The sequence below is a fragment of the Chiloscyllium plagiosum genome, unplaced genomic scaffold (genome assembly GCF_037043375.1).
Source record: "Chiloscyllium plagiosum isolate Xiang-an unplaced genomic scaffold, Cpla_swu_hap1 HiC_scaffold_3, whole genome shotgun sequence".
NCBI lineage: Eukaryota > Metazoa > Chordata > Chondrichthyes > Orectolobiformes > Hemiscylliidae > Chiloscyllium > Chiloscyllium plagiosum.
In genome coordinates, this window is record NW_028270141.1 from 151,745,412 (window position 1) to 151,772,111 (window position 26,700).

The following is a 26,700-nucleotide window of genomic DNA, read 5'->3' on the forward strand; positions in this document are numbered from 1 at the left end:
AGCCCGCTGTCGCGTTGCCTCGCCGTCCACGTCGCCGCGCGCCGCTTTTCCGGTTCGTGGGCCGTCCAACATGGCGGCGGGGGGAGCAGGAAAGAGCAACGAATGGGGGGCGTTCGAGGTAAAACCGTCAGCGGCGCCGGCAGTTGGGGAAGGGCTGACCTCACGCCCAGCCTCCGCTCACCCCAGCCCCGTGTTGACCAGTGAGTCGTACAACACGGGGACACACTCCTTGGTCCAACTCCAGACATCCCAATCTGACCAAGTGCTGACAACAACAGAGTGCTGGGAATCACGGGGAGGGAGCAAACTAACGTTTTAATGACTCTTCGTCAGTGCTAACGTGGAGGGAGGGGGGTCAGCATTTATGCAATAGAGGGGGTTCTGAGTGTGGAGTGCTGGGGGAGGAAGGGTGCAGGTTAAGTGATCAGATTGTGACAGTGGCAGAACATTGGTGTGTCTAACTGCCAAAGTAGAAAGAGCAGACAGTCCCAATGGGTGGGGGAAGGGAGAGAGGACATGGTGACACAGAATGCAACAAGTAAAGTGAAACGAAAGGGAATAAGTGGGAGTCAGTTCACAACCTAATGTTAAAGTCCACATGGTTGTACAGTGCCTAGTCTGAACATGAAATGTTGTTCCTTCAGTTTGTGCTGTGATACCCTGGAGCATGCAGCATGTCGAGGACAGACAAGTGGGAATCCGAGCGGGATGCTGTGTTAAAAATGACTGGCTACGGGAAGGTCGCGATCATGCTTGCACGCAGACCGGAGGTGTTCCTCAAAGCAATCACCTAGTCTGCATTTTAGTTTCTCCAATGTCGAGTAGGCCACATTGGGTGCAACGAATACAATACACAAGATTGGAGGAGGTACAGGTGAAATGCTGCTTCACCTGGAAAGAATGTTTAGGTGAGAAGGTGAAGGGGCAGGTTGCAACTTCTGTGGTTATATGGGAGGTGCTGTGATGGGTGTGGGGAAATTGTGATCTCCAGCATTTGTTGTTTCAGTACAGATTCCAGCGTCCACAGTAATTTGTTCCTAACTCTGACCTACATCCATTTGCCAGCATTTGGCCCATATCCCTCCAAATCCTTCCTTATCACATACCAATCTGATGTTGTTTAAATGTTGTAATGTATCAGCCTCCACCACTTCCTTTGACAACAGGTTCCTAACATGCACCATCCTCTTCATGAAATAGTTACCTTTCAGGTCTTTTTAAAATCTTTCCCCTCTCGCCTTAAACCTATGTTCTGTAGTTTTAGACGCCCCACCTGAGGAAAACGACCTTGGTTATACAACCTATCTATACCCCACATGATTGTATAAACTTCTATAAATTTGTCCCACCCCAGTGCCTCCCACACTCCAGGGTAAAAAGTCCAAGCTTATTCAGCGTCTTCCTATAACTCAAACCCTCCAGTCCTGGTAACATACTTGTAAATCTTTTCTCTCTCACACTCAACCTCTTGTTTCCCCCTTATTGCTCTCTTGTCTGTTTTTAGCTCATTTCATCATTAATTTCCATCCACTTAAACTTTGCATGTAATCTCTAGGCCAGCAGCTCAGCAGTGATTGACATGGAGAATATGGACGACACATCTGGTTCAAGTTTTGAGGATATGGGAGAGATGCATCAGGAACTGAAAGAGGAAGATGACGTTGGTGAGGAACCTGCACCAACAGAAGATGATGACAGTGCCTTCCTTGGTATGAGGGGGCTAAAAGGCCAGTTGGGCCGTGATGTAGCAGATCAGGTATGGATGAAGGTTTTGTCTTCCTGACGTCTAATGTTTTCACAAAAAGTGAAGTTCCCTTGTGATGTCTTTTTCCTGTTGAAATCACATCACATTATTTGAATCTGGTTCTAATTATTAACGGCCTAGTGTACCACTCAATTTGCAAGCAATTAGGTACGGCAATGAATACTGACCTCGGTAATGCCTACATCCCATCAAAGGATAAAGAAAAAAGTCATTTTTATGTTGAGATTCTTCATACAGGCAACCTTTTTCCTTGTTTTTGTTCTCAACTTGCCTGTTTAGATTTTTCATGGCCTACATATGATACTAATCCTGTATTCCACCCATCGATAGTAGAAACATTTCCTCTAAAGGTGTGCATCTGTCAGGTGTTTTTGTGCATGCTGATTGGCATGCCATGCGATGACTACTGTTCGTAGAAATGCTGCTGTGTATGGACCTCAGAGGCTTGTATCAGCAGAAAAATAAATACAGAGAATGTTAGTGAGCAGTCACTGTTCTACTAGTTCACCCTTGGAAAGATTGAAGCCATTCTTCTTTGCTCATCCCACTAAAATGTGTTTCTCTTAGGCTAGTGAATCAGACCATTTGTGACCTCTGCATCTTGGTGAATCTCTAAACCACACATCCTGCACATCACAAAGACTATCTCAAAAATCCTGCCCACCACTGGTTGCATTCGTTAATTGTCAATTGCCCAAAAGTCAAAAATTATGAACAACAATCTCCAAATCATATTTTTTTTAAAGAGGAGTCTCAATCTCTGCACTTATCTCAGTTCCTCTCATTAGGCCTTTACTGTGCCCATTTTCCTAGCCCTTTGCCATTTAAACTCCCCTGCCCTCCACCCTAACACACAATCTTCCCTTTTGTTGTTTTTCCCCTTTTCACTGTCTCAAGACTAATTATTTTCCGAAATGTGAGTTCTGATGAAAGTCATGTATCTGAAATTCTAATGCTGTTTTTCTCTCTTCACAGATATCACTTGACCTATTGAGTGTTTCCATCATTTTCTGATTAATTCTCAACAAATGTATTGTGATTTTGGCTATGTTCTATTTAGTTGCTTCATGACATAGTCATCTCTTAAATGGTCTGCCTTCTCTCAGTTTGGATTTTCTTTTGTAGGTGTGGCAGGCAGGCAAGAGGCAGGCATCAAAAGCTTTCAATCTGTATGGTAATATTGATATTCTCAGACCATACTTTGATGTTGAGCCTATCCAAGTTAGGAACAGGTATGTACTCCTCCCTTGTACTTTTTACAAACTTAATGGATTAATAAGAAAAAAGGTGAGATGGAACATGAAAATTGTAATAGAGGTGCAAGCTATTCAACTCAAACCAGCCTGTTAATCTTTACCACCCTAATAATCCTTGGTCTTAATTCTGTTTGCCAGTTCTGTTCAATCTCTTTACCCTTCTTTTATTGCAACCCCCTTTTTTTAGAAATTATTTTTATTGTAAAATCTTTCTTGGCGAAATTATAAAATTACAAAAATATAACAACAAAAACAACAACAATAAACCAACTACTGTACTACTCTACAAAAGAACTCACAACAACTCTCAGTACACATCAATAAATAAATAATGCCACTCAGTGTAACAAGACCTCAGCTCTCAACCTTCCAGAGCATTAATTATTAAACCCATGTTTGCTATAAATTCTTCCTCTCAGGACATTAGGCTTACTAAACCTAACCACCATGGCCAGACAAAAGCCCTAATTAAAATGGCAGACAGATCTGCTTCCAAATAATTCAAAAAGGGCTGCCATGTCTTATAAAAATTGTTTGTTTTCTACTGCACCATATTTATAAGGAAGTTCAAAGGAATGTGTTCCATAATTAACTTATGTCACCCCAACAGACCCGGGGGGGGTTCTCAGACACCCAGCACATCAGAATGTTCTTCCTTGCACAAAAAGTGAGGATGCTAAAAAGCTTTCTCCCATGCACATCAAAGGGAGATAAATTCGGCAAACTGAGGAGAAGAGAAACCAGATCCATTTGACTTCAGTCACCTTGACCCTCTCTATGACTCCTGCCACAGTACCCCAGTGTGTACAGAGCCTGTGGCAGGACCACAAACAACGAATGAGGGTACCCGTATTTATTTTACATTTGGGGCAAATTAAAGATGCTTAAATTTTGCAAGACGATCTGGGGCCAGATGAGCTATATGAAAAATCTTTGACTGCATAACATGGGCCCTCTTACATATCAAAATCTTCCTCGAATTCTCACAAATGTCCTCCCAAGTTTCCAGAGTGATCTGCACCCCTAACTCTCTCTCCCAACCTCCGTAATCGCTCAGTGTCACCCGAGGTACCTCCCCCCAACAAATGAAGAGAGTACTCACTGAAGGAGTGCTCTTAGCCTGAAGCACCCTCTTTTCTGTATCAGATCTAAAACTCTCAGTCAGAAGCATAGTCTCTTTTTGAATAAAGTCCCAGATCTGAAAAAAATGGAAGAGTCCCTGCTCGATAATCCACACTTACAAATTATTTGATCAAATGACATTAACATTTCATCTTCAAACAGCTCACTTAAACAACAGACTCCCCTATCCATCCAGGACTTAAACCTGGCATTTCAAAGATGGGTGTATGGGAAGATGGTTTAGACATTTTACCCTCCATGTGTCTCATTGCCATCCACACTTTGACAGTATTAATAACTATCGGATTGCGGCAATGTTCCATAACTATCCTCATGTTGTCCAGAAACAACAGGTTAATAAGAGGACACTTGCCCTGGGAGGCCTCAATATCCAATCATATTGACGCCGAGTCCTCACAGGCCCGATCTCTCACAAAAAGAAGAAAGGGAGCTCAATTGATATCTTCTGACATCCAGGAGATCCATTCCTCCCAACTACTGGGGCATTTGCAATTTCATAAGCTTGATGAATGGCGCTAAATAAAAGAACTAAACCAACCATTTAATTTCCGAAATGTTTGTCGAGGTAAAAGCAAGTGAAGCATCCGTAGAGGGTATAATAAGCGAGGAAGAACATTCATTTTAATAAGAGCAACTCGACATTGACATGATATTGGCAGGACCCCCCCCCCCATCTTTGAAGGTCTTGTTTAATCTTGTCAAACAAATGAACAAAATTAGCCTTGAATAACTGATCAAAATTTGAGGTAACAGAGAAGCTCAAATAAAGAAAGCCTCCATGTGCCCACTTAAAGGGGAACCCACGTTCAACGTCTGGTATTCTCCTAAGATCCTCCAGAGCCATAGCCACCAATTTTGAAAAATTGATATTCTAACCTGAGAAAAAGCCAAATGAAGTAATACATTGTATCAACTGGAATACAGGAAGAACTAGCCATTTGGATACAGAACTGGCTCAAAGGTAGAAGACAGAGGGTGGTGGTGGAGGGTTGTTTTTTAGAGTGGAGGCCTGTAAGCAGTGGAGTCCTCTATTTTTCGTCATTTAAATAAATGATTTTGATGCGAGCATAAGAGGAATAGTTAGTAAGTTTGCAGATGACACCAAAATTGGAGGTGTAGTGGACAGTGAAGAAGGTTATCTCAGATTACAACAGAATCTTGATCAAATGGGCCAATGGGCTGAGAAGTGGCAGATGGAGTTTAATTCAGATAAACGCGAGGTGCTGCAGTTTGGGAAAGCAAATCTTAACAGGACTTATACACTTAATGGTAAGGTCCTAGGGAGTGTTGCTGAATAAAGAGACTTGGAGTGCAGGTTCATAGCTCCTTGAAAGTGGAGTTGCAGTACGGGAGTTGGGAGGTCATGTTGCAGCTGTACAGGGCATTGGTGAGGCCACTGTTGGAATATTGCGTGCAATTCTGGTCTCCTTCCTATCGGAAAGTTGTTGTGAAACTTGAAAGGGTTCAGAAAAAATTTACAAGGATGTTGCCAGGGATGGAGGATTTGAGCTATAGGGAGAGGCTGAACAGGCTGTGGCTGTTTTCCCTGAAGTGTCGGAGGTTTACAAAATTATGAGGGGCATGGATAGGATAAATAGGCAAAGTCTTTTCCCTGGGGTGGGGGAGTCCAGAACTAGAGGGCATAGGTTTAGGGTGAGAGGGGAAAAATATAAAAGGGACCTAAGGGTCAACTTTTTCATGCAGAGAGTGGTGCATGTATGGAATGAGCTGCCAGTGGAAGTGGTGGAGGCTGGTACAATTGCAACATTTAAGAGGCATTTGGATGAGTATATGAATAGGAAGGGTTTGGAGGGATATGGGCCAGGTACTGGCAGGTGTGACTAGATTGGGATGGGATATCTGGTTGGCATGGATGGGTTGGACTGAAGAGTCTGTTTCCATGTTGTACATCTCTATGACTCTGTGGCTGGGGCACCAAAACTGCTGGGTTTGAAAGAAAAATGAGAAGATTATCCACATGTAATGTGATTTTATGCACCTTCAACCCTACCTTTGGGGAAGCTATATTAGGATCCCCACAAAAGGCCTCTGCCAGTGACTCAATCACCAATGTGAAGAGCAAAGGTGAGAGGGGACAGCCATCCTAACTGCCCCTACCAGTGTTAAAATTATCAGACCTTATACCATTCGTGAGAACCGCTACTGTAAAGGACCCTTACCCATCTAGTAAACATTTCACCCAGGCCAAACTGCTCCAGGGTATAAAAAAGATATGGCCATTACACCCAGTCAAATGCCTTCTCCGTGTCCAAGGAAACTACCAATCCTTGAACTGACCGTTGCTGGCACAATTCAATCTTGTTAAGCAGTCTCCTAACATTAGAAGATCTATGACCCTTTATAAAGCCCATCTGATCCTCCTTAATAATAGAGGGCAACACCCTTTCCAACCTCAATACTAGAGTCTTTCATAAAATTTTAGAATCAGTTTAAAAGTGAGATGGGTCTGTAAGAAGCACGGTGTACCAGGGTCTTCCCTTTCTTGAGGATAAGAGAAATATTAGCCTCTCTCAAGGGTGGCAGGAGGCAATCCCAACTATATGGTTAGTTATACATGTGTAGAGTCAGTCCTGACAGTATGTTTACAAATTCTTTATAAAACTCGCTGGGCAAGCCATCAAGGCCGGGTGCCTTTCCACTTTGAAGTTGCCTCACCGCTTCCTGTATGTCTTGGGCTGTTAACGGAGCACTAAGGAGAGATGCCTGGTCAGCAGACACACTAGGAAAATCCAAATTCATAAAAAAAAGGCTCCATCTTATCCCATCTGTCCTCTCAGCGTTCAGACTGATCAAGTTCAAAGTGAAACATCTGAAACGCCTCATTGATCTTTTTAGCATCGTAAGTAAGAATCCCATTCCCTCCCCTAACAAAAGCAATAGACTGGGAGACAGTCTTCTTCCTGACCAAATATGTCAAGTATTTACCTAGCCTATCACCATGCTCAAACAGCCTCTGCTCAGCAAAAAGAAGTTCCTCCCTTGCTGTATGCGTTAGCATGGAGTTTAAGGTGGATTGGAGAGCTGTGATCCATTGCAGTTTAGTCACTGATGGTCAACTGTAATATGCTGTCTCAGCTGCCTTCAGTTGTGCCTCAAGCAGATGTTGCAGCTCTCCCTTCTGTCACTTCTGGTTGGCAGAGTATGAGAGAATTATCCCTCTAGCGTGGGCCTTAGCAGTCTCCCAAAAGAATAGATGGATTACTAGCTGTACCTGAGTTGGTGACCAAAAAGCTTCAAATTCCTGAGAGAAGTATTCTACAAACTTCCTGTCCTTGAGGATAAAGGGATCCTTTCTCCAGTACCATAAGCACATTTCATCACCCTTAATTCTAACCATTAAATACACCACTGCGTGATCAGAGATGGCAATATTCCCAATCGAACAGGATACCACCAAATCTAACAAAACCGCAGAAGTTAGGAAATAATCAATCCTTGTGTGGTATTTATGGAAAAGAATGTAAAATCTCTGCCCATAGAGTGTAAACGTCTCTAAACGTCTACCAACCCCAGTTCTATACACCGATCACCCAATTGCTTAGATTGTGAAGAAAGCTTTTTTAGGGGATGGGCCTTTGGGCATTCTATCCAGCACAGGATCCATAAGGCAATTAAAGTTCCACCCCCTATAATAATATGCCATGATGCCAAGACCATCAGTCAGAAATTTAAGAGGGTGGGCCGGAGGACAGTAAATATTCAAAGTGCCATATTCTTTGCCTTAAGAATAACAAACTGACCACACTCATCTTTAACACAATATATTGAATTAAATGGAGAATCTTCCAGGCAAGTATTGCCACTCCTCTGCTCCTAGTACTACAAGATGAGACAAACATTCGATCAAACCTACCCTCCTGTTACTTAATGTTCCTTGTCATTAAGATGAGTCTCCTGTAACAGTGCAACATCTACCCTTTCTTTTCTAAGGCTCAACAACACCTTTTTTCTTTTAACTGGCGAATGAATCCCTCTGATAGTCCAGGTGCACCGTTTATAAGAATGCTGCTATCCAGGATCCCTTATAATCACATTTCACCTGCCAAAAGGAAGAATTTGTCTTACAGCACGCTGAGCATACTCAAAAGGAAACTCCTAGAGTCTACATACAAAAAAACCAATAAAAGTAAATAACTACAAAACACAAAGGCACTTATTGGGGGGCTCTACCCCTTGCCCACAGAGGACGCTTACATTTCCCACACACACCTCCATCCCTCCACCCCCCCCAAACCCAAGCAATGGAAGAAACCAAACAAAGGACATTGTAAACACACAGGTATAACAAAAACAGTGAGCACTCTGCCCAACCCTCACACTATATCACTACCACTCCAGCTCGGAAAGAAAAATAAAACCCACCAACAGCTGCTTTGGGAAAAGAGTGAAAGTGCAAGAAATAAAAGCAAGACAAAAAAAAACCCCAAACATTATTATCCATGTCCATAAATACATCTACATTATTTTAAAGTATCCAAGAAGGTTTTGGCTTGCTCCATGGAATGAAACAACAGCACAGTCTCCTCATAAGTAATACGTAGCACCGTTGGGTATCTCATCGATTATTGAATACTGAGATCCTTTAACTTTCTCTGAACCTCATCAAACGATTTCCTCTTAGGGATCACTGCAACAGAAAAGCCCTGAGAAAACATTATCTTAGTTCCCTGATAGGTCAGGGCCTGCGGATCATTCCCCAGCCTTCTAGAAGTTTCTATGATTCTCTGTTTGTCCCTGTAGCATTGAAATCTTATCAGAACTGGGCAGGGGCACTGACCCTGATTGGATCTGCGCACCGCAACCCGGTGAGCTCTATCAGCTTTCACCCAGTTCACCTCGGCATCCCAGCCAAGAAATTGTGGCAACCAGTCTTCAAAAAAACTTGCTGGCTGCCCACCTTTTACTCGCTCTGGCAGGCCAATGACCCGGATATTTTTCCTCCTACCTCTATTTTCCAGGTCATTGACTGACTCAGTCTGGACCTAAACCCGTTTCTCAAGGGCCTGGATCTGCTCTGCCGAGGACTCAACCTCTGTCTCCAATGCCGTGGTCCATCGCTGAACCTCTTCAACTCACTTCCTGAGCCCTTCCAACTCCTGCTCATGCTTTTGCAGCATAGTTGAGCTAGGCTCCAGTTGATTATGAGTCTTCCCACATCTCCTGGATCAGCTGTCAGATTGTTCCGAGTTCCTCCACGATGTTCTGCTGTGCAAGCATTTCTTTCACAGCTATAGAGGGAGTTGCAGCTGCTTCTCCAATTACAGTCTCGGGCCCACCCGCTGTTTTTGAGTTTACCGAGTGTTGAGACTTAGTCGTTTGCTTCCCCTTAGTCATTTTTGCATGCTCGAAAAACGATTTAAACAGTTGTTTTACCATATAACAATTTTCATTTAAAAAAAAAACTAAGGTCAGGAGCGAAAATATATTACTACCTTGGGTTGGGGTGCAGAGCTCAGCAAGGCTGATCTATTCAGATTGCTGCCATCGTGAATCCCCTGCAGCCACCTATTTTTAAGTGATGACTCAACCTCTGTCTCCAACACTGTGGTCCGCCGCTGAACCTCTTCAACTCACTTCCCGAGCCCTTCCAAGTTGTTAACTCGACGGTACATTCCACATCCTAATACCCTCAGTTTGTTCAGAAAGTACCCTCGCTCCAAAGACACCTGAGTTGACACTTATATCTATGGCCCATCAATGTAAAATCTAATTTAATACTGAGGTTTTTTGAAATCCTGTTTTACAGTTGCAGTTTGAAATGTAGTATTTATTATGACCAAAATTGATTTGACTTGCTCTTTAGGAGTGCCAGTTTACAGAGATGGATCAAATGGTCTTCTCCTGTGCTGTAATGATTAATTGATTTCATGGACTCGACTGCAGTTTGATGTTCCATGAAGATTCATTAATGAATTGAACAGTGATTTTCTCTTCCCATACTATGATACTCATCTTTTTTATTTGTCCACTGTAGTCCAGGATCTTGGAAATGTTAAGACTTTGGATTCTTGGCTTCAGGATCTGAAATTTTTAATAGTTTTGAATACAGTAATTTTAGTACAAATGTCTTTTTACATAGTGTGGTGTGGTGAAGCCGGTGTTGGACTGGGGTGGACAAACTTAAAAATCACGCAACACCAGGCTATAGTGTTAGAAGCTAGTGCTTCCAATAAACCTATTGGACTATAACCTTTTTAAAATTCATCTGTGGGACTTGAGTGTCACTGGCTGGCCAATATTGATAGCCCATCCCTATTTGCCCTTGAGAAGGTGGTGGTGAGCTGCCTTCTTGAATCGCTGCAGTCCACTTGCTGTGGGTTGACCCACAGTGCCGGAAGGGGGAGAATTCCAGGATTTTGACCCAACGACTATGATGGTACGGCAATATATTTCCAGGTCAGGGTGGGGTTGGGGGGGTTGGGTGATTGGCTTGGAGGGGGTGCTCCCAAATACCTGCTGCCCTTGTCCTTCTAGATAAAAATGGTAGGTTTGGAAGGTGCTGTCTAAAGACCTTTGGTGAATTTCTGCAGTGCATCTTGTAGCTAGTACACATTGCTGCTTCTGAGCACCGAGGGTGGAGGGATTGAATGTTTGTAGATGTGGTGCCAGTCAAGTGTGTTGCTTTGTCGTGGGTAGTGTCAAGCTTCTTGAGTGTTGTTGGAGCTGTACCCATCCAGGCAAGTGGGGAGTATTCCATCACACTCCTGACCTGTGCCTTATAGATGGTGGATAGTCTTTGGGGTGTCAGGGGGTGAGTTACTCACCACAGTATTCCGAGCCTCTGACCTGCTCTTGTAGCCGCAGTTTATGTGCTGAGTTCAGTTGAGTTTCTGGTCAATGATAACCCCAAGGGATGTTGACAGTGGGGGATGCAGAGATGGTAATACCATTGAATGTCAAAGGGTGGTGGTTAGAGTGTCTTTTATTGATGATGGTCATTGTCTGGCATTTCTGTGGTGCGAATGTTACTTGTCACGTGTTAGCCCAAGCCTGGATATTTTCCAGATCTTGTTAGATTTGAGCATGGACTGCTTGAGTACCTGAAGCGTTGCGAACACCGTGCAATCATAGGTGAACATCCTCACTTCTGACCTTCTGACAGAGGGAGTGTTGTTGGTGAAGCAGCTGAAGATGGTTTGGCCTCGGACACTACTCTGAGGGACTCCTACAGAGATGTCCTGGAGTTGATATGACTGACCCTGCACAACCACAACCATCCATAACCTGGTATTATGTGATTTTTAACTTTTAACATTTTTAAATGTTACGTGGTGACATTTTATCCACTCTAAATCAGATGAAAAATCTCATGGCCTGTCCAAGTTTCAGTATCGGTGTACTTGTGACTTCTATTTGTTCCCAATACAGGTTGCTGGAGTCTTTAATTCCAGTCCGAATGATCAATTTCCCTCAGGTATGTATATTTTTCCTTTTGTTTATATTGCAATCCAAGCTGTGCACCCTTATGGTCAGACTGTAGTCTGGAACCTTGGCAAACATTTTACCTAAAATAACAATTCACCTCAAACCCAATGCTGCTGTAAGTAATTGGAAAACGGTGTGGTGAGGGGTGGAGAATTAGAAATCTGGAACTTTAATTTGTAAGTATTGTGCACGATATTCGTCACCTTATTTAAAGAAGGACATTCATTGGAGACAGATCCGCGAAGGTTTGCGTGACTAATGCCTGGACTGTGGGAGTTGCCTTATGAAGAAAGAATAGACAAGTTAGGTTTGTAGCCCCTAGTTTGCTGGTGTAAGAGTTGCCTTAGTGAAAAAACATACAGGGTCCTGAGGGCTTATGACAGGGTTGAAATGAAGTGCATTTTTCCTCTTGTGGGAAAATCAAGAACTCATAGATTCTGTCTGAAAATCAGGAGTGGCACATTTGAAAAAGAGATGAGGCAAAACATTTTCTGTCAAAGCGTCCTGATTCTTTGGGGTTCTACCTGAGAAATTGGAGGCAGCAGTCAAATTCCTTATGGCCAAGGTAGATTGATACTTGTTCGGTAAAGGGATGAAAGGTTATTGGGGATCAGCGGGAATATGGAATCAGGGCAACTGTGATCTTATTGCGTGGAGAAGCAGGCTCAAATAACAGAATGGCTTACTCCTAGTTTGAATGTTTCTTTACATATTCCCACAGCCCTCCAACCAAACTCCAATCAATGACAAAAGCTATTAAGATTGGGGTCAAAAAGTGTGGTGTTGGAAAAGCACAGCCAGTCAGACAGCATCCAAGGAGCAGGAGAGTCAATGTTTTGAGCGTAAGCACTTCATAGGGGCTTATGCTCAAAACGTTGATTCTTATAATCTTCGGACGCTGCCTGACCTGCTGTGCTTTTCCAGCGCCACACTTTTCGACTCTGACTCTCCAGCATCTGCAGTCCTAACTTTCTCCTATTAAGACTGAGGCCAATTAAAACTTCCAAATCTGAGAACAATATATTTTTGTTAGGCGATGGTATCAAGGGCTACACAACCAAAGAAAATGAATGGATTCAGACATACGCCAGCCATGACGTAATTGTTTGAGAAGCTGAATGGCTGATTCCATTTCCCATAGAGTTGAGATATCTGAGAGATGTTGGATACAACTGTTTGAAAAAATTCTTAGTTTCTTAGGAATTTAATGGAGTACTATTTTGGATTAGCATTTGCTGATGTTTTGCTTCTCTCACAGAAGGTTGCAGGAGAGCTGTATGGCCCTTTGATGTTGGTTTTCACACTGGTGGCCATTCTTTTGCATGGGATGAAAACATCTGGGACGGTAATCGTAAGTATCTTATTTGAGCGTAGGGTGATGGTGTTTTACGAACTGTAGTTGCAGGTGGTACTTTTGTGTAACAGTCACTGCTTTATAAAAAGTAACTTACAGAGTGAAGTACTTCGAGGCTTTTCAGCATGACATGAGTAGAAAAGCAAGACAGTAAAAAATGGCACAGCAGTAGGCCATTCGGCCGCTTGAGCCTTCTCTGCCGTTCATTAAGATCATGGCTGATCTGATATTCCTCTCAAAAACAGAAGTTGCTGGGAAAACCCAGCAGATCTGGCAGCATCAGTGGAGAGAAAGCAGAGAAAATGTTGCAGATCCTGTGGCAGCAGCCAGTGACCCAAAGAGTTCTGAAGAAGGGTCACTGGACCCAAATCATTAAGTCGACTTTCTCTCCACAGATGCTACCAGACCTGCTGAGTTTTCCTAGCAATTTCTGATTAATTTTTGATTTTCAGCATCCTCAGTTCTATGGGTTTTTATATGCAATATTCCTCACATTCACTTACCTGCATTTTTGCTGTAAGTTTTGATTCCCCTACTGATCACGTGATGGAGGCGAGTACAGGACGTATTCGTGGAATCATTTTCCATGGTTTCAGTTACCCTCAGTTTGCCACGGCCCTAACATGTTACAGGCAACCTTCCAGAACCAGGAGGCTGCCGGGAATGTGAGTTTCCCATTTAATTGAATGGGTTCGCTCCTGTCCGCAGTTTTGGGCTTCCACGGTAGGTCCTGGAACGTATCCCCCACGGGTACAGAGGTCTAGTGTACAATTACAACATTTAAAAGGCATCTGAATGTGTCTATGAATAGGAAGGGCTTAGAAATATATGGGCCAAATGCTGGCAAATGGGACTAGGTCAGATTGGGATATCTGGTTGGTGCAGACAAATTAGGCCAAAGGGCCTGTTTCTGTGCCGTATGATTCGACCTGTCTCAGTCTAAAATATACGTAAGGACTCTACCCCACAGCTCTCTGTGGCAAAGAACTCCAAAGACTCTCCACCCTCAGAAGAAATTCCTCCTTATCTCAGTCTTTTATTCTGAGACTATGCTCTTTGGTCATAGGCATACCCATGAAGGAAAGCATCCTCTCAGCATTTATCCTGTCAAGCCCCTGAAGAATTCAATATGTTTTAATTAGATCAATTCTTGTTCTTCTCAACTCCAGTGAGTAGACTCCCAACTTGTTTAGCCTTTGCTCATAAGACAATTCCTCCACATTATACTCCATTTGCCAACTTTTTGCCCACTTACTTCACCTATTATTTTCACTCTGTAAACTGTTTGAATCCCTCTCACAACTTGCCTTTCCACCTATTTTTGTGTTGTCTGTAAATTTGGCTGCAGTACATTACGTTATTTCCTCCATGTCATTATATAATGTAAACAGTTGCAGCCACTGATCCCTGTGGAACCACAAAAGCCAGCAGATGTATACCGAAAGTCATGTGATGACAAAGTTAATTAGAACTGAAATGAAGGGAATAAGAATCTCTAAATCATGTGATGGTGGGGGGGGCTCATGATGCACATTGTATTAAATCTTTTAATTGCTATTTATATACCACTTTGAGTAAATGGTTCATGATGCTTCATAAAATACAAAAAAGAATGTTGCAACAATAAGAGTGCAGTTAGTGAGAAATATTTATTCACAGTTAGTACTGGAACAGAAACTAAACACTTTACTGTCATTTATCAGTATTTAATATATCAAGGATTCTTTTGTCTGGAATTCATCAGAGAAGGTATGGACTGCATTTTATAAGATGGAGGAGCAGAAGTGGGCCATTTCTTTCAGTATCTTTGAATCAACTAAGCCCTCCTGATTTTTCAGAATAAATTATTCCCACTGCAGGAATTTATTCTCCTTGCAACATTTGCGTCAAAGATACTGAAAGAAATGGGAGAACCCTTGATTTCTAACAATATTGTGTTGCTGTTATATTTTGTTGGTAAATGGCATGGATTCAGGTAAGAAAGATCCATTTGATAACACTAAGAAAATTTGTAATGTATCTCATCATTTAAAATCCATTTATGGAAAAGCTGATGATTCAAGGTAAAATGCTAAGAATAGTTAAGAAATTGGTTGCACAAAACGCTCCTAATTAATAAGGAGATCAGCGATAATGAGGAGAAGGCAGGAGAATGGGGTGAGAAACATATCAGCCATGAAAGAATAGCAGAGCAGACTCTATGGGCTGATTGTTGCTCCTTTATCTTATGCAACTGTAGGTACTGAGCAGTGGTGGTATGTTGGGTCAGAACCAAATGGTGCTGGAATTAGTGATGAAACCCATTAAGTGACTTAGATACAGACACTTCAAATTGCTCTGTTATTGCAGGTAATTAAACTCATACACTTCAATCTGAAAAAACAAATTGGGAATTCCTAACCAAGTTGAGATATTCAAATCAGCAGATCAATGGTGAATGGAGTTAGATTAGATTAGATTACTTACAGTGTAGAAACAGGCCCTTCGGTCAAACAAGTCCACACTGACCCACCGAAGCACAAGCCACCCAGACCCATTCCCCTACATTTACCCCTTCACTAGCACTTTGAGTTTTCGTAAATGTAGGATCGATGTCAGTAAATGTTAAATGTCCCATGATGCTATTCACCCAAAGACACGGGATTCTCCAGTCTCCAGGCCAATATCCTGGTCTCTCTAACTCCTCCATTAAACAGGTTAACTGACCGATTGCCTCACTGCTGTTTGTCAGCTCTTGTTTGCATAAAATAAATCACAATTAGCTACAAAAGTTACGACACTTCAGTGTCACTAACTGTATGTGACATGCGTTGAGATAGCTCTGTTGAAGTGCATGTTTTTGTATACACTTAATGGTAAGGTCCTGGGCAGTGTTGTTGAACAAGGAGACTTGGGCCAAATGGCCTCTTTCCACACTGTAGGGATTCTATGACTGTGAAAGAGTTCTTGGAATAGTGAAGAATGCATTTGGTTGGAAAGTCATGCTGTGACTGTACAGGACATTGGTTAGGCCACTTTTGGAATACTGCATGCAATTCTGGTCTCCGTCCAATAGGAAGAATGTTGTGAAACTTGAAAGGGTTCACAAAAGATTTACAAGGAATTTGCCAGGATTAGAGGCTGGGGCTATTTTCCCTAGATTGTCAGAGGCTGAGGGGTGACTGTATAGAGATTTATAAAATCATGAGGGGCGTGGATAGAGTAAATACACAAGGTTTATTTTTTCCTAGGTTGGGGGATTCCAGAATTAGACAGCATAGGTTTAAGATGAGAGGGGAAAGATTTAAAAGGGACCTAAGGGACAACATTTTCATGCAGAGGGTGGTGCGTGTATGGAATGAACTGCCAGACAAAATGGTGGAGGCTGGTACAGTTACAACATTTTAAAAGCATCTGCATGGATATATGAATAGGAAGGGTTTAGATGGGTATGGGCCAAGTGCTGGCAAATGGGACTAGATTGATTTAGCATGTCTGATCAGCATGGACAAGTTGGAACGAAAGCTCAATGACTCTAAGAAATTTTTCCTCATCTCAATCTTAAATGGGACGCCCTATATATTTAAACTTTTTTATAAACTTCCCGCTTGGTTCTAGATCTCTGGCAAGGACAAGCAATGTCACAGCATCTATTCTCTCAAGGTTTCAAGTTGTATGCATTTAACAGAGTTCCACCTTTCATTTGTCTTCACTAGACAATTTATGGCCTTTCTGCTCAATCATTATTGATAGCACAGACTTCTTATCTCTTTGTAAATCTTTGTTGCATCCCACTCTACACAAATATATTGTGCCTGAGGTAAGGAGACCCAAGTTATGCATAATATTCCAGATGTTGTCTCACCAAAGCCCTAAACAAACACAGCAAAATCCTTGCTTTTACCACTCCAACTCTTTGTAGGAAAAGCTCACATTCCATTGGCTTTCCTAATTGCTGTATCTACATTTTGTTGTGATTTACTAATATCTTACCTTTTATAAAGCTTTCTCTCAAAGTGAATCGTTTCAAACTATCCCACATTATAGTCCATTTGCTGCACCTTATCCAATTACTTAACCGTCAAAATTCCAATGAAACCTCTTTGTATTCTCATAGCTTACTTTTTATTATTGGTAAACTTGGATACAATATATCAGCACTATCTAAGCTTTTTATATCAGGTATAAAAGGTTGAGGCCTGAGTATTGGCCCTTTCAACGCCCCACAGGTTACTCTCTGCCATCCTCAAATTGAATAGTTTATTCTTATTCCATTTTTCATCTGTTCACCAACTGACCTTCTCATGAGCATGAGAAAATAGGGAGAATATACCAGGAGCCAGGGAGAAGCATGAACAGTGAGGAATCTTTTCAACTGATTAATTTTAAACAAGTGCAGTTGTTACAATCTCGCCCATTACTATTGTATGTTCCTGCAGAGAGAGGGCACACTTATGGGCACTGCAATCGGAACCTGCTTTGGTTATTGGCTGGGTGTTTCCTCCTTTGTCTACTTCCTGGGCTATTTGTGTAATGCACAGATTACAATGCTGCAGATGCTGTCACTACTGGTAAGTGTTGTGGGATGCAAAATTAAAACATTTGCGTTTTAATCAGAAAATAATTCAGATGTTTTGTCAATCACCTTGTCTGAAGATTGGAGATCTAATTCATTCAGCAGGGCATTCCCTCTCAGACCACATTCAAGTGATTATTTGCAATGTTTGAGAGTTAACATTTGATTACTAAAGCACATTGATATCATTGGCAAGATTGCACATCCCAAGTTGCCCTGAAAAAAGCGCCCTAGACCATCTGTTGTGTCACAGTGCTATAAGGAAGGTAGTTCTGGGCTTTGACCCAGTGATAATGTAGAAATAACAATATTAGAATGGTGTGTGACTTGGAGGGGAACATGTATTTGATGATGTTTCTGAACTGCTCTTTTCTGAGATAATAGAGCTCATGGGTGTAGAAGATTGGAAGAGCCTTACTTGAGTATACCTTGTCAATAGTACACAGTTCTGCCTCTGTATTGGTGATGGAGGGAGTGAATCTCTTTACGTAACGTGGATTGGCTGCTGATCAAGTGGGATACTTTGTCCTGGATGGTGCTGAGCTTCTTGAGTGTTGTTGGTGCTGTCAAATTTGGTCAAATGCTATCTTGATCTCCGGGGTAGTCATTCTGAAATGCAGCTTTTTTAACAAAACTGTAGTAAGGTTTACAGTCAGGTGATTCTGTCAGAATTCAAGCTGAGTATCAGTGAGCAGTTAATTGTTGTGCATATACCATTTGCTAGTGCTATCAATGATATCTTCCATCACTTTGATTGAGAGTCTACTGATGGGGAAGTAATGAGCAGAGTGGATTTATTCTGCTTTTAGTGGACAAGTCATAACAGAAAAATTTATGGTTGGCATAAAACCTGGAAGTATTATGAACTGTTAGGATGATAGTGCAGAACTTCAAAGGGACATTGACAAGGTGGTGGAGTGGTTGGACGAATGGCAGATGAAATTTGAAAAAAAGAAGTGTGAAGTGCTTTATTTTGTTAAAAGTGATGCAAAAAAGGCGATGAGTCCAAATAATTTGGTGGAGCACATGGATCTGATGTATCTGTGTAAATTATTAAAGGTGGGAGGATAGGTAAAGAGAGCCAGTTAATAAAGCAGTACCTTGGACTGTAATAAAGGGTGTAATGTATAAGCGCAAGGCGATTATACTAAACCTGCATGAAACACTCACTCAGCCTCAGCTGCATTATTGGGTACCATAGGAAGGTTGTAAACACATTGGAGAGGATACAGAAAAGATTTATGAGAATGATTTGAGGGATAAGGATCTTCACTTATGGAGATTGGACAAATTGGAACTGTTTACCTTAAAGGTGTGTCTGAGGGAAGATTTGATGGAGATATTCAAAATTGTTGGGAGGAAGAGCCTGGACAGAATAGAAAGGGATAACCTTCCCATAGATGAAAGAATTGGGAACTGAGGGGGCATAGGTTTAAAGTAATTGGCAAAAGAAGCAAAGGTGACAGGAAAAGATTTCGCACACTGAGTGGTAAGCGTCTGAGATATGCTGCCTGACAGTATGGTGGAGGCAGGTTCAAACAAAGCATTTGGGAGGAAAATTGATAATTACCTGAAACATGAATTTGTGGGCTACAGGGAAAAGGCATGGGAGTAGCATTTGGTGAATTGCTCCTTGAGAGATCCGGCACATATACAACGGATCAAATGGCCTCTTCGGTGTTGAAATCATTCTATAACCACTCTGTTGTCAGGAAGATAACTGATGGTTGGATGTCCCTCAGTGAGGTTCTGTTTCTAGATGCCCGATCCCTGAAAACAATATAATCAGGTGGTGTGACAATTCAAACGATGAATGATATAGCCATTGTCTTATATGGAATTATGTGAAATCAGTGTTGCTCTGTCCTGAATTAATTGTACTGTCTTGTTCACAGGGCTATGGTCTGTTTGGACCCTGCATTGTGTTGCTTGTCACCTACAATGTTCATCTCCATTCCCTTTTCTATCTGTTGTGGCTTATCATTGGAGGACTGTCCACACTCAGAATGGTAGGCAATTTTTCCCTGCAACGATTCCCCGGAATCAGATGAGTTGTGATCTCAATATTACAGCCATTGGAGAAAGTCTTTTTTTTAAAAATATGGTTCATAACGATACCAAAATTGAGCTGCTAGACCTGTCCGAAGATTGAATTGCCTGGGGCTTTTTCTATAGAGAACTAAAGGCTAAATGGTAACTGAATGGACATCTTCAAACTGATAAACTGGTTCAGCAGGGTATAAGTAGCAAAGATAGCAGGAATCCAAAACTGGCAGTTGTTAGTATGTGATGGCCATGAAAAAATCCAATAAAGAATTAAGGCAAAACCACTTCACCCAGATGTTAGAAGTGGGAACCATCTGTCACTGCTCTTGTGGCAAAGCCAAGTATGTACATAAGAAAGAAAGAATAAAAGGATAATACTAATGGGGAAGTTAGGTGGCAGCTCAAGGATTCTTGAACACCAGCAAGGAACTGATGGGCTGAATGGCCCATTTCTATTTCAATTTGCTGTAATATTATGTTACTGCAGGAGAGTAACAATGGGGTGGGAGGGGAGAACAATTTTATTTGCTGAAACTTATTTAAGGGTCTAGGAGACGTTTGTGCCATTTATTGCTCACTTATGCATGAGCAAGTGCTTTAATCTGTCTGTCAGAAATAAATATTTATGGAACTAATGTTATTCTATCAGGTTCTGTTTTCAGTTGTCGTGGAAGTGAATGCTCGCTAATGATTCAGACATATTAGGCTCTGAACCTTTCTTTCACAGGTCACAGTGCTGCTGTCTCGTACAGTTGGACAAACTCAGCGACTTGCTGTCTGTGGGATGCTGGCTGCCCTGCATATGGTCTTCCTGCTGTACCTGCACTTTGCTTACCACAGAATTGTAGAAGGTACAGAAAAAATCCTCTCATTAGGCTTACTGGCTGTACCCTATAATGTTAAGACTATTACTAAGACATTGAGATTCTGGATATTTACTGGGAATTGGGGTCTGCTTCTGTTCCATTTTTCCATGAAAAATCTGAACTATTTGTTTGCATTGGGTTCATTATTAGCAACCTTCTCGCATTGAGAGGAAATTGAGACATCAAATTAACACAGGCTAATTTTTCACATTTCTTAGCAGCTGCTGCAATACACAATGTGAGAGTTGGCTGCAGTTCACATTATAGTTTAGAAGCTGTGATTATCTATTCTACATCTACCTGAGAATGTGGAAAAGAGAATCAGAAACAGAAATTGCTGCAAAAATTCAGCAGGTCTGGCAGCATCTGGGTAGAAAAAGCAGAGATAACACTTCAGGTCCAGTGACCCTCCTTCAGAACGCTTCCAGTTCTGAAGAAGGATCACTGGACCTAAAATATTAACTCTGCCTACTCGCCACACATTTCCTAATACATCTGAGTCTGTTTCTCTTTTCCACATCGTCAGGTAGATGTAGAATATATCATTACAGCTTCCGAATTATAATGTGAACTGGAGCCAACTCTCACATTGTCTGTTGCAACACCTGCTAAGAAATGTGAAAAATTATCCTGTGTTAATTTGATGTCTCAATTTTATGTCCGTGCTATAGAGTCTGCCAATAATGAACCCAATGTAAGCAAATGGTTTGGACTGAGTTGAGTTTTTTCCAGCAATTTCTGATTTTGTTTTACTTCCAGTATCTGGAGTTCTTTGGGTATTTTCATTAATGTGGAAAACTCCAGTATTGTCTGATTTGCAAAAAAGGAGGACATTCAACTAGCCAATTACTGCCCCATTAGTCTACTCTTGACAATCAGTGTCATTGACAGTGCTATCAAGCATCCCTGCAAATGAGTGTCTTGCTCACTGATGCTCAGTTTGGGTTCTGAAAGACCTGCTCATCTCAATGTAGCCTTGGTAGAAGCCTGGATAAAAGAGATGAACTCCAGAGGTGAAGTGAGATTCTTTGTCCTTGTCATTTGAGGCAGCATTTGACTGAGTCTGGCATCAAAGAGCACTAGCAATATTGCAGTCACAGGGAATCAGGGAAAACTCTGCTGGTTGAGGTCATACCTAGTTCATCAGAAGATGATTGTGCTGTTGAATGTCAATCATCATTGTCCAAGGATGTCACTACAGGAGTTATTCAGGATAGTGATCTCAGTCCAAATGTCTTCAACTGTTTCATCAATAACCCCCCTCCACCATAAGATCAGAAGTGGGGATGGTCACTGATTGTGTAATGTTCAGCACCATTCGTGACTTTCTAGATATGAAAGCAGTCCATCATATGCAACATAGCTTAGGCAACATCCATGCATGGGCTACTGACTGGCAAGTAACACAAATAGCAGGTCATGACCATCTCCAACAAGAGAGAATTTAACAATTGCCTATTGATTACCATTGGCATTACCATCCCTGAATTCCCTCACTATCAACTTCCTGGGAATTGCTTGCCTTTCTTCTAACATTGGTGATGTCTTGTTTTAATTAACAAATAGAGCGCTTCCACTAATTCTAATTCTGTGGTTGATTTAAGATGTGTTATTACTGTTTATATTTGGTAAACTGAAATGATATACAAGTATGAAATGCTTCAAAATCTGTGTCACTGTTTTAACAGGTATCCTCGATACCTTGGAGGGACCCAATGCTGGGCCAGTGAGATATCCTCGGAACATACCAGAACTTCCCATCACTTTGTCAAACAGCTCGGTGAAATTGATTGGAACCAGCCTGTAGATGCATCGACTCTGAATTGATTTTGCTTCTTTCTCCCTTGCACCAACTCTCCATAGAGACATTGGATGTTTGCCGGGCTGTGTGCAAGGAAAGCCTTGTGTTTTTACTGTATGCTGCTTCGACAGCAGTTTGTATTCTGTAGATAAACTCTCATCGTGGTGGTGCAGGCAGGGGCATGGTTGTCAATTCCACTCCATCTTAATTGATCAAAATAATCTGTACATAATTGAGCTGTAACCTTTTAAAGATACAAATATCTGTGTCTGTGTATGTTTAAAATCTGGTACTATTTATGTGTTTACTCAGTGCTTGCAAGGGATGCTGTACAGTTCATGGCTGATTAACTAAATCACATTCTCCTATTCAGGCAGGAGAATTTCCACAAAACATATCTGCTCCCCCTCGGAGTCATCATAAAATGCCACTCTCCCTTCATCCAAAACAAACCAATTCCCATCTTCCTCCATGAGAAACATAACCTACTGTCTCTAAATTGACTAGTGAAGACAATGTCTCAGAACTAGATTGTGCTGTTAGCTCATCCAAGATACTACAGCTACGCAAGTACCTCAAAGCTAGGGAGGGAAGATCCATCTTGGATTCTCTTCTGTCGACTCGCCGGGCACCTGTATTGGGCGCTGATAAGGACAGGGGCTGTCTCGGCATCAGAGTCTGTTAGCCTGTTAATGCCCCCTGTCAAGGCTGAAGTATACTCAATAATTGCTGAGTGAAGGACAGTCCTTGGGAACCTCTCCATTAGGGAGTCATTGCCATTGGAGAGAGGGGAGAAATTTCAGATTGAAGTAAATTGTTACAAATGATGAATTATTAATGTAAAGCTCAGTGTGCAATGTAACATTGGCACTGTTTTTAGTTGGTACATGTTATTACTTATTTTCAGTCTGTTTTCCAGCTCTTCTTTCAGTTCATATTAAACTGAGGCCAATCTTCCCTCTTCAGTTGGTGTGAAATTTCCCAAAGAGTTATTTTTGAAGATGAGCAGAGTAAGTCTCCTGGTGTCTTAGCCAATATTTAACACCTGAACAGACAATACAATCACAGGTGGTTCTTCTATAACACGATGGTTATGTTCTTGTGCAATCCTGCATTATAGAAAAATTGCAATTTAGAAACAGTGCTTAAAGTGTTGGCGATGTAATCACATCGAGAGTATGGTGCTGGAAAAGCACAGCAGGTCAGGCAGCATCTGAGGAGCAGGAGAATCGACATTTCAGGGATAAGCCCTCCCCCAGTAATCGCATTACAGCCAACACACTTTTTAAAAGTTTGCGCTTTAGAAACTGTGTCCCCAATTCGTCATTTGTGTTACGGCAAATTTGCATTAATGAAACATACGTTATGGCAGAACAACCTGGACTTATTTTGTTGCTGTTTTAATGATCTTTGTCTAAATCAGCTACATTGCAACAAAAGCATTTCATGCAATGTAAATATTTTAGGACATGTGAGATCATGAAAGGTGCTGTATAGATTGAAATATTTTTCCTACTTGTGCAATGTTTTTAATCTTGGTGGTACAGTAAGCTTTGGCATGTAAATGGCCTGGAGCTGGACTGGTAAACTATTTATCACAATGTAATATTTGGTACACTTTAAAATGCTGCATTTGCAAGTGTGACTGCTCTTGTCTGGATCATCATTAGAATCCATTTCAGAACTTGACATTGCTGTTTGTATCTATTTTGTCACTCCCATATTGCTGACATGAACTGCCATCTGTGTGCCCACTGTTGATTATAGATCTGTTTGTGCTTCCCTGCTCCCCCACTGCTGCTACTGTTCTCCAGCTGTTTGCACTGCTTTTCCCATAGCTCCTGCATTAATACCAATCCATTGGTGGGAAATGAAGGGTAGAGCAAGTTAGTTTATGATAATTAAAAGTTGTTAAAAGGCAAGAATTGTAAAATCAAAAGATTTGACTTGAAATGTAATTTTACTTCTGTGTATTTCAGTATCAAAGGTACCTGTGCCTTCATGCTATATAGAAAATGGGTGGTACGAAGGCTTGAACTTTAGAATGAGAACATGAACTAAGTGAACTCTGTGATCTGTAACAACAGAAAGGGAAGCAGTATTGCTCTATTCTTTGAGGTAGGTACAGAACGGGTCCTTGTACAGGATGTGACTGGGAGTGCTGTTTCAGAACATATGAAGTTTGTTATTAGCTGCCTTTGTAAGAGTGCTCTTGAAGCTAACAAAATACTGAGAGGTTTGGATGAAGTAGACATGGCGAAGTGTTTCTACTAGTAGGAGAGCCTAGGACCCGAGGGCACAGCCTCTGACTAAAGGGACAACTATTTCAAACTGAGATGAGGATTTCTTCAGCCAGATGATGGTGACTCTGTGGAACTCATTGCCACAGAAGGCCGTGGAGGCCAAGTCATTGAGTGTATTTAAGACAGAGATAGGTTCTTGATTAATACTCAGACATTCTATCAGCAACAACTAATATTTATAGAACATCTTTCACAAAGTCAAACAATGTTCTATCACTGAGCCACATGTTCAAAGACAAGTATCTCAAAAGTAGTCATCGTTGTTATGGAAACACAGCAGCATAATGCAAGACCTATCAAACAGTAATGAAATGAATGACCAGAAAATCGGTTTTGTCTTACTGTTGGTTTGAATGAAAAATATTGTACAAGAACTCAGGAGAACTGCCCTGGTGTTCTTGTAAATAATAGTATGGGTATTTCACATTTCCCTATGTTCACAAATTAGGCCTTAATGCAACAAATAAACTGAAAGACAGCATCTTCAATACTAGTGCTCTCCCTCTTCTATTAGCTGAAGAATCAACCTGAATTGTCTGTTAGTCTATGGAATGTGATTTGAACATTTGACAAAGTTGAGCCACACTTGATACTTTTGCCAATCTGTTTCAATGCAGCTACAGCGCTGGCATCTGCCCAACAATGTAGGAAATTGCCCAGGTATGTCATGTACACAAACAGGACAAATCCAACCTGGGTCAATTATGACTCTACTCTCAAGTAGTAATAAAGTGGTGGAAGGTGTCATTGACAGTGCTATCAAGCAGCACCTGCTGAGCAATAAGCTGCTCACTGATGGCCAGTTTGGGTTCTGTCAGGGCCACTCAGATTCTCACCTCATTACAGTCTTGGTTCATACATGGTCAAAAGAGCTGAATTCCAGAGGTGAGGTGAGAGTGACAGACTGTGACATCAAGCAAAGCTGGAATCAATGGGTATCATGGCAAACTACTGATTGGAGTCATACCTGGTACTGAGGAAGATAGTTCTGGTTGTTGGAAGTTAGTCATGAGAGGGTGCAGAGAAGATTTATCAGGGTGTTGTCTGGAATGGAGAATAGGTCGTACGAGGATAGGTTGAGAGTGCTAGGCCTTTTCTCGTTGGAATGGCGAAGGATGAGGAGTGACTTGATAGAGGTTTATAAGATGATCAGAGGAATAGATACAGTAGACAGTCAGAAACTTTTTCCCCGGGTGCAACAGAGTGTTACAAGGGGACATAAATTTAAGGTGAAGGGTGGAAGGTATAGGGGAGATGTCAGGGGTGGGTTCTTTACCCAGAGAGTGGTGGGGGCATGGAATGCGTTGCCTGTGGGAGTGGTAGAGTCAGAATCTTTGGTGACCTTTAAGCGGCAATTGGATAGGTACATGGATGGGTGCTTAAGCTAGGACAAATGTTCGGCACAACATCGTGGGCCGAAGGGCTGTTCTGTGCTGTATTGTTCTATATTCTATGTTCTAGTCATCTCAGCTCTAGGACATCTCTGCAGATTTTCCTCAGAGTAAAGTTCCAGGCTTAGCCATTTAGCTGTTTCATCAATGACCTTCCCTCTATCATAAGGTTAGAGGTGGGGATGTCTGCCAATGTGCACAATGTTTAACACCATTTGTAACTCCTCTGATACTGAACGAGTCAGTGCTCAAATGCAACATTGTCCAGGCTTGGGCTGACAAGTGGCAAATAACAGTTGTGCCACATAAATACCAGACAATGACCATCTCCAATAAGAGACAGTTTAACCACTGTCTCTTGACATTCAATGGCACCAGTGTCACACAATCCCCTACTATCAACATCCTTTGATACTATTGACCAGAAACTCAATTGAACTTATCCCAAAAACACAGTGGCTACAAGAGCAGCCAGGGGCTAGGAATACTGTGGTGAATAACTCAACTCTGCCTGTCCACCATCTACAAGGCACAAGTCAGGAATGTGCTGAAATGCTCCTCATTTGCCTGGATGGGTGCAGCTCCAACAACACACAAGAAGCTTGACACCATCTGGGATAAAGCAACCTGCTTGATTGGCACTACATCCACAATCATTCACTCCCTCCACCACCACTGATGCTGTGTACTATCTACTGCAGAAATTCACCAAAGATTCTTACTTTAATCAGCACATTTTAAACCACTTCCATTTGGAAGGACAAGGGCAGCTGA

At 41.8% G+C, this 26,700-nt stretch overlaps 1 protein-coding gene across 3 annotated transcripts; it reads left to right on the forward strand.

Moving 5' to 3' along the window:
* Positions 1 to 9: 9 nt before the first annotated feature.
* yipf3 (Yip1 domain family, member 3) lies at positions 10 to 23,921 on the forward strand. Of its 3 annotated transcripts, none has more exons than XM_043687339.2 (9): positions 10 to 118; positions 1,556 to 1,756; positions 2,891 to 2,997; positions 11,554 to 11,599; positions 12,869 to 12,961; positions 17,383 to 17,514; positions 19,415 to 19,528; positions 20,293 to 20,416; positions 22,120 to 23,921. In XM_043687339.2, the coding sequence occupies exons 1-9, from the start codon at positions 71 to 73 to the stop codon at positions 22,236 to 22,238; spliced, it is 984 nt and encodes a 327-aa protein (XP_043543274.1). In that variant the 5' UTR covers positions 10 to 70; the 3' UTR covers positions 22,239 to 23,921. The 3 variants fall into 3 exon arrangements, with proteins under 3 accessions (XP_043543274.1, XP_087840556.1, XP_043543275.1); XM_043687340.2 differs by lacking the exon at positions 10 to 118 and adding an exon at positions 646 to 908; XM_087984430.1 differs by lacking the exon at positions 17,383 to 17,514.
* The last annotated feature ends 2,779 nt before the right edge of the window (positions 23,922 to 26,700 follow it).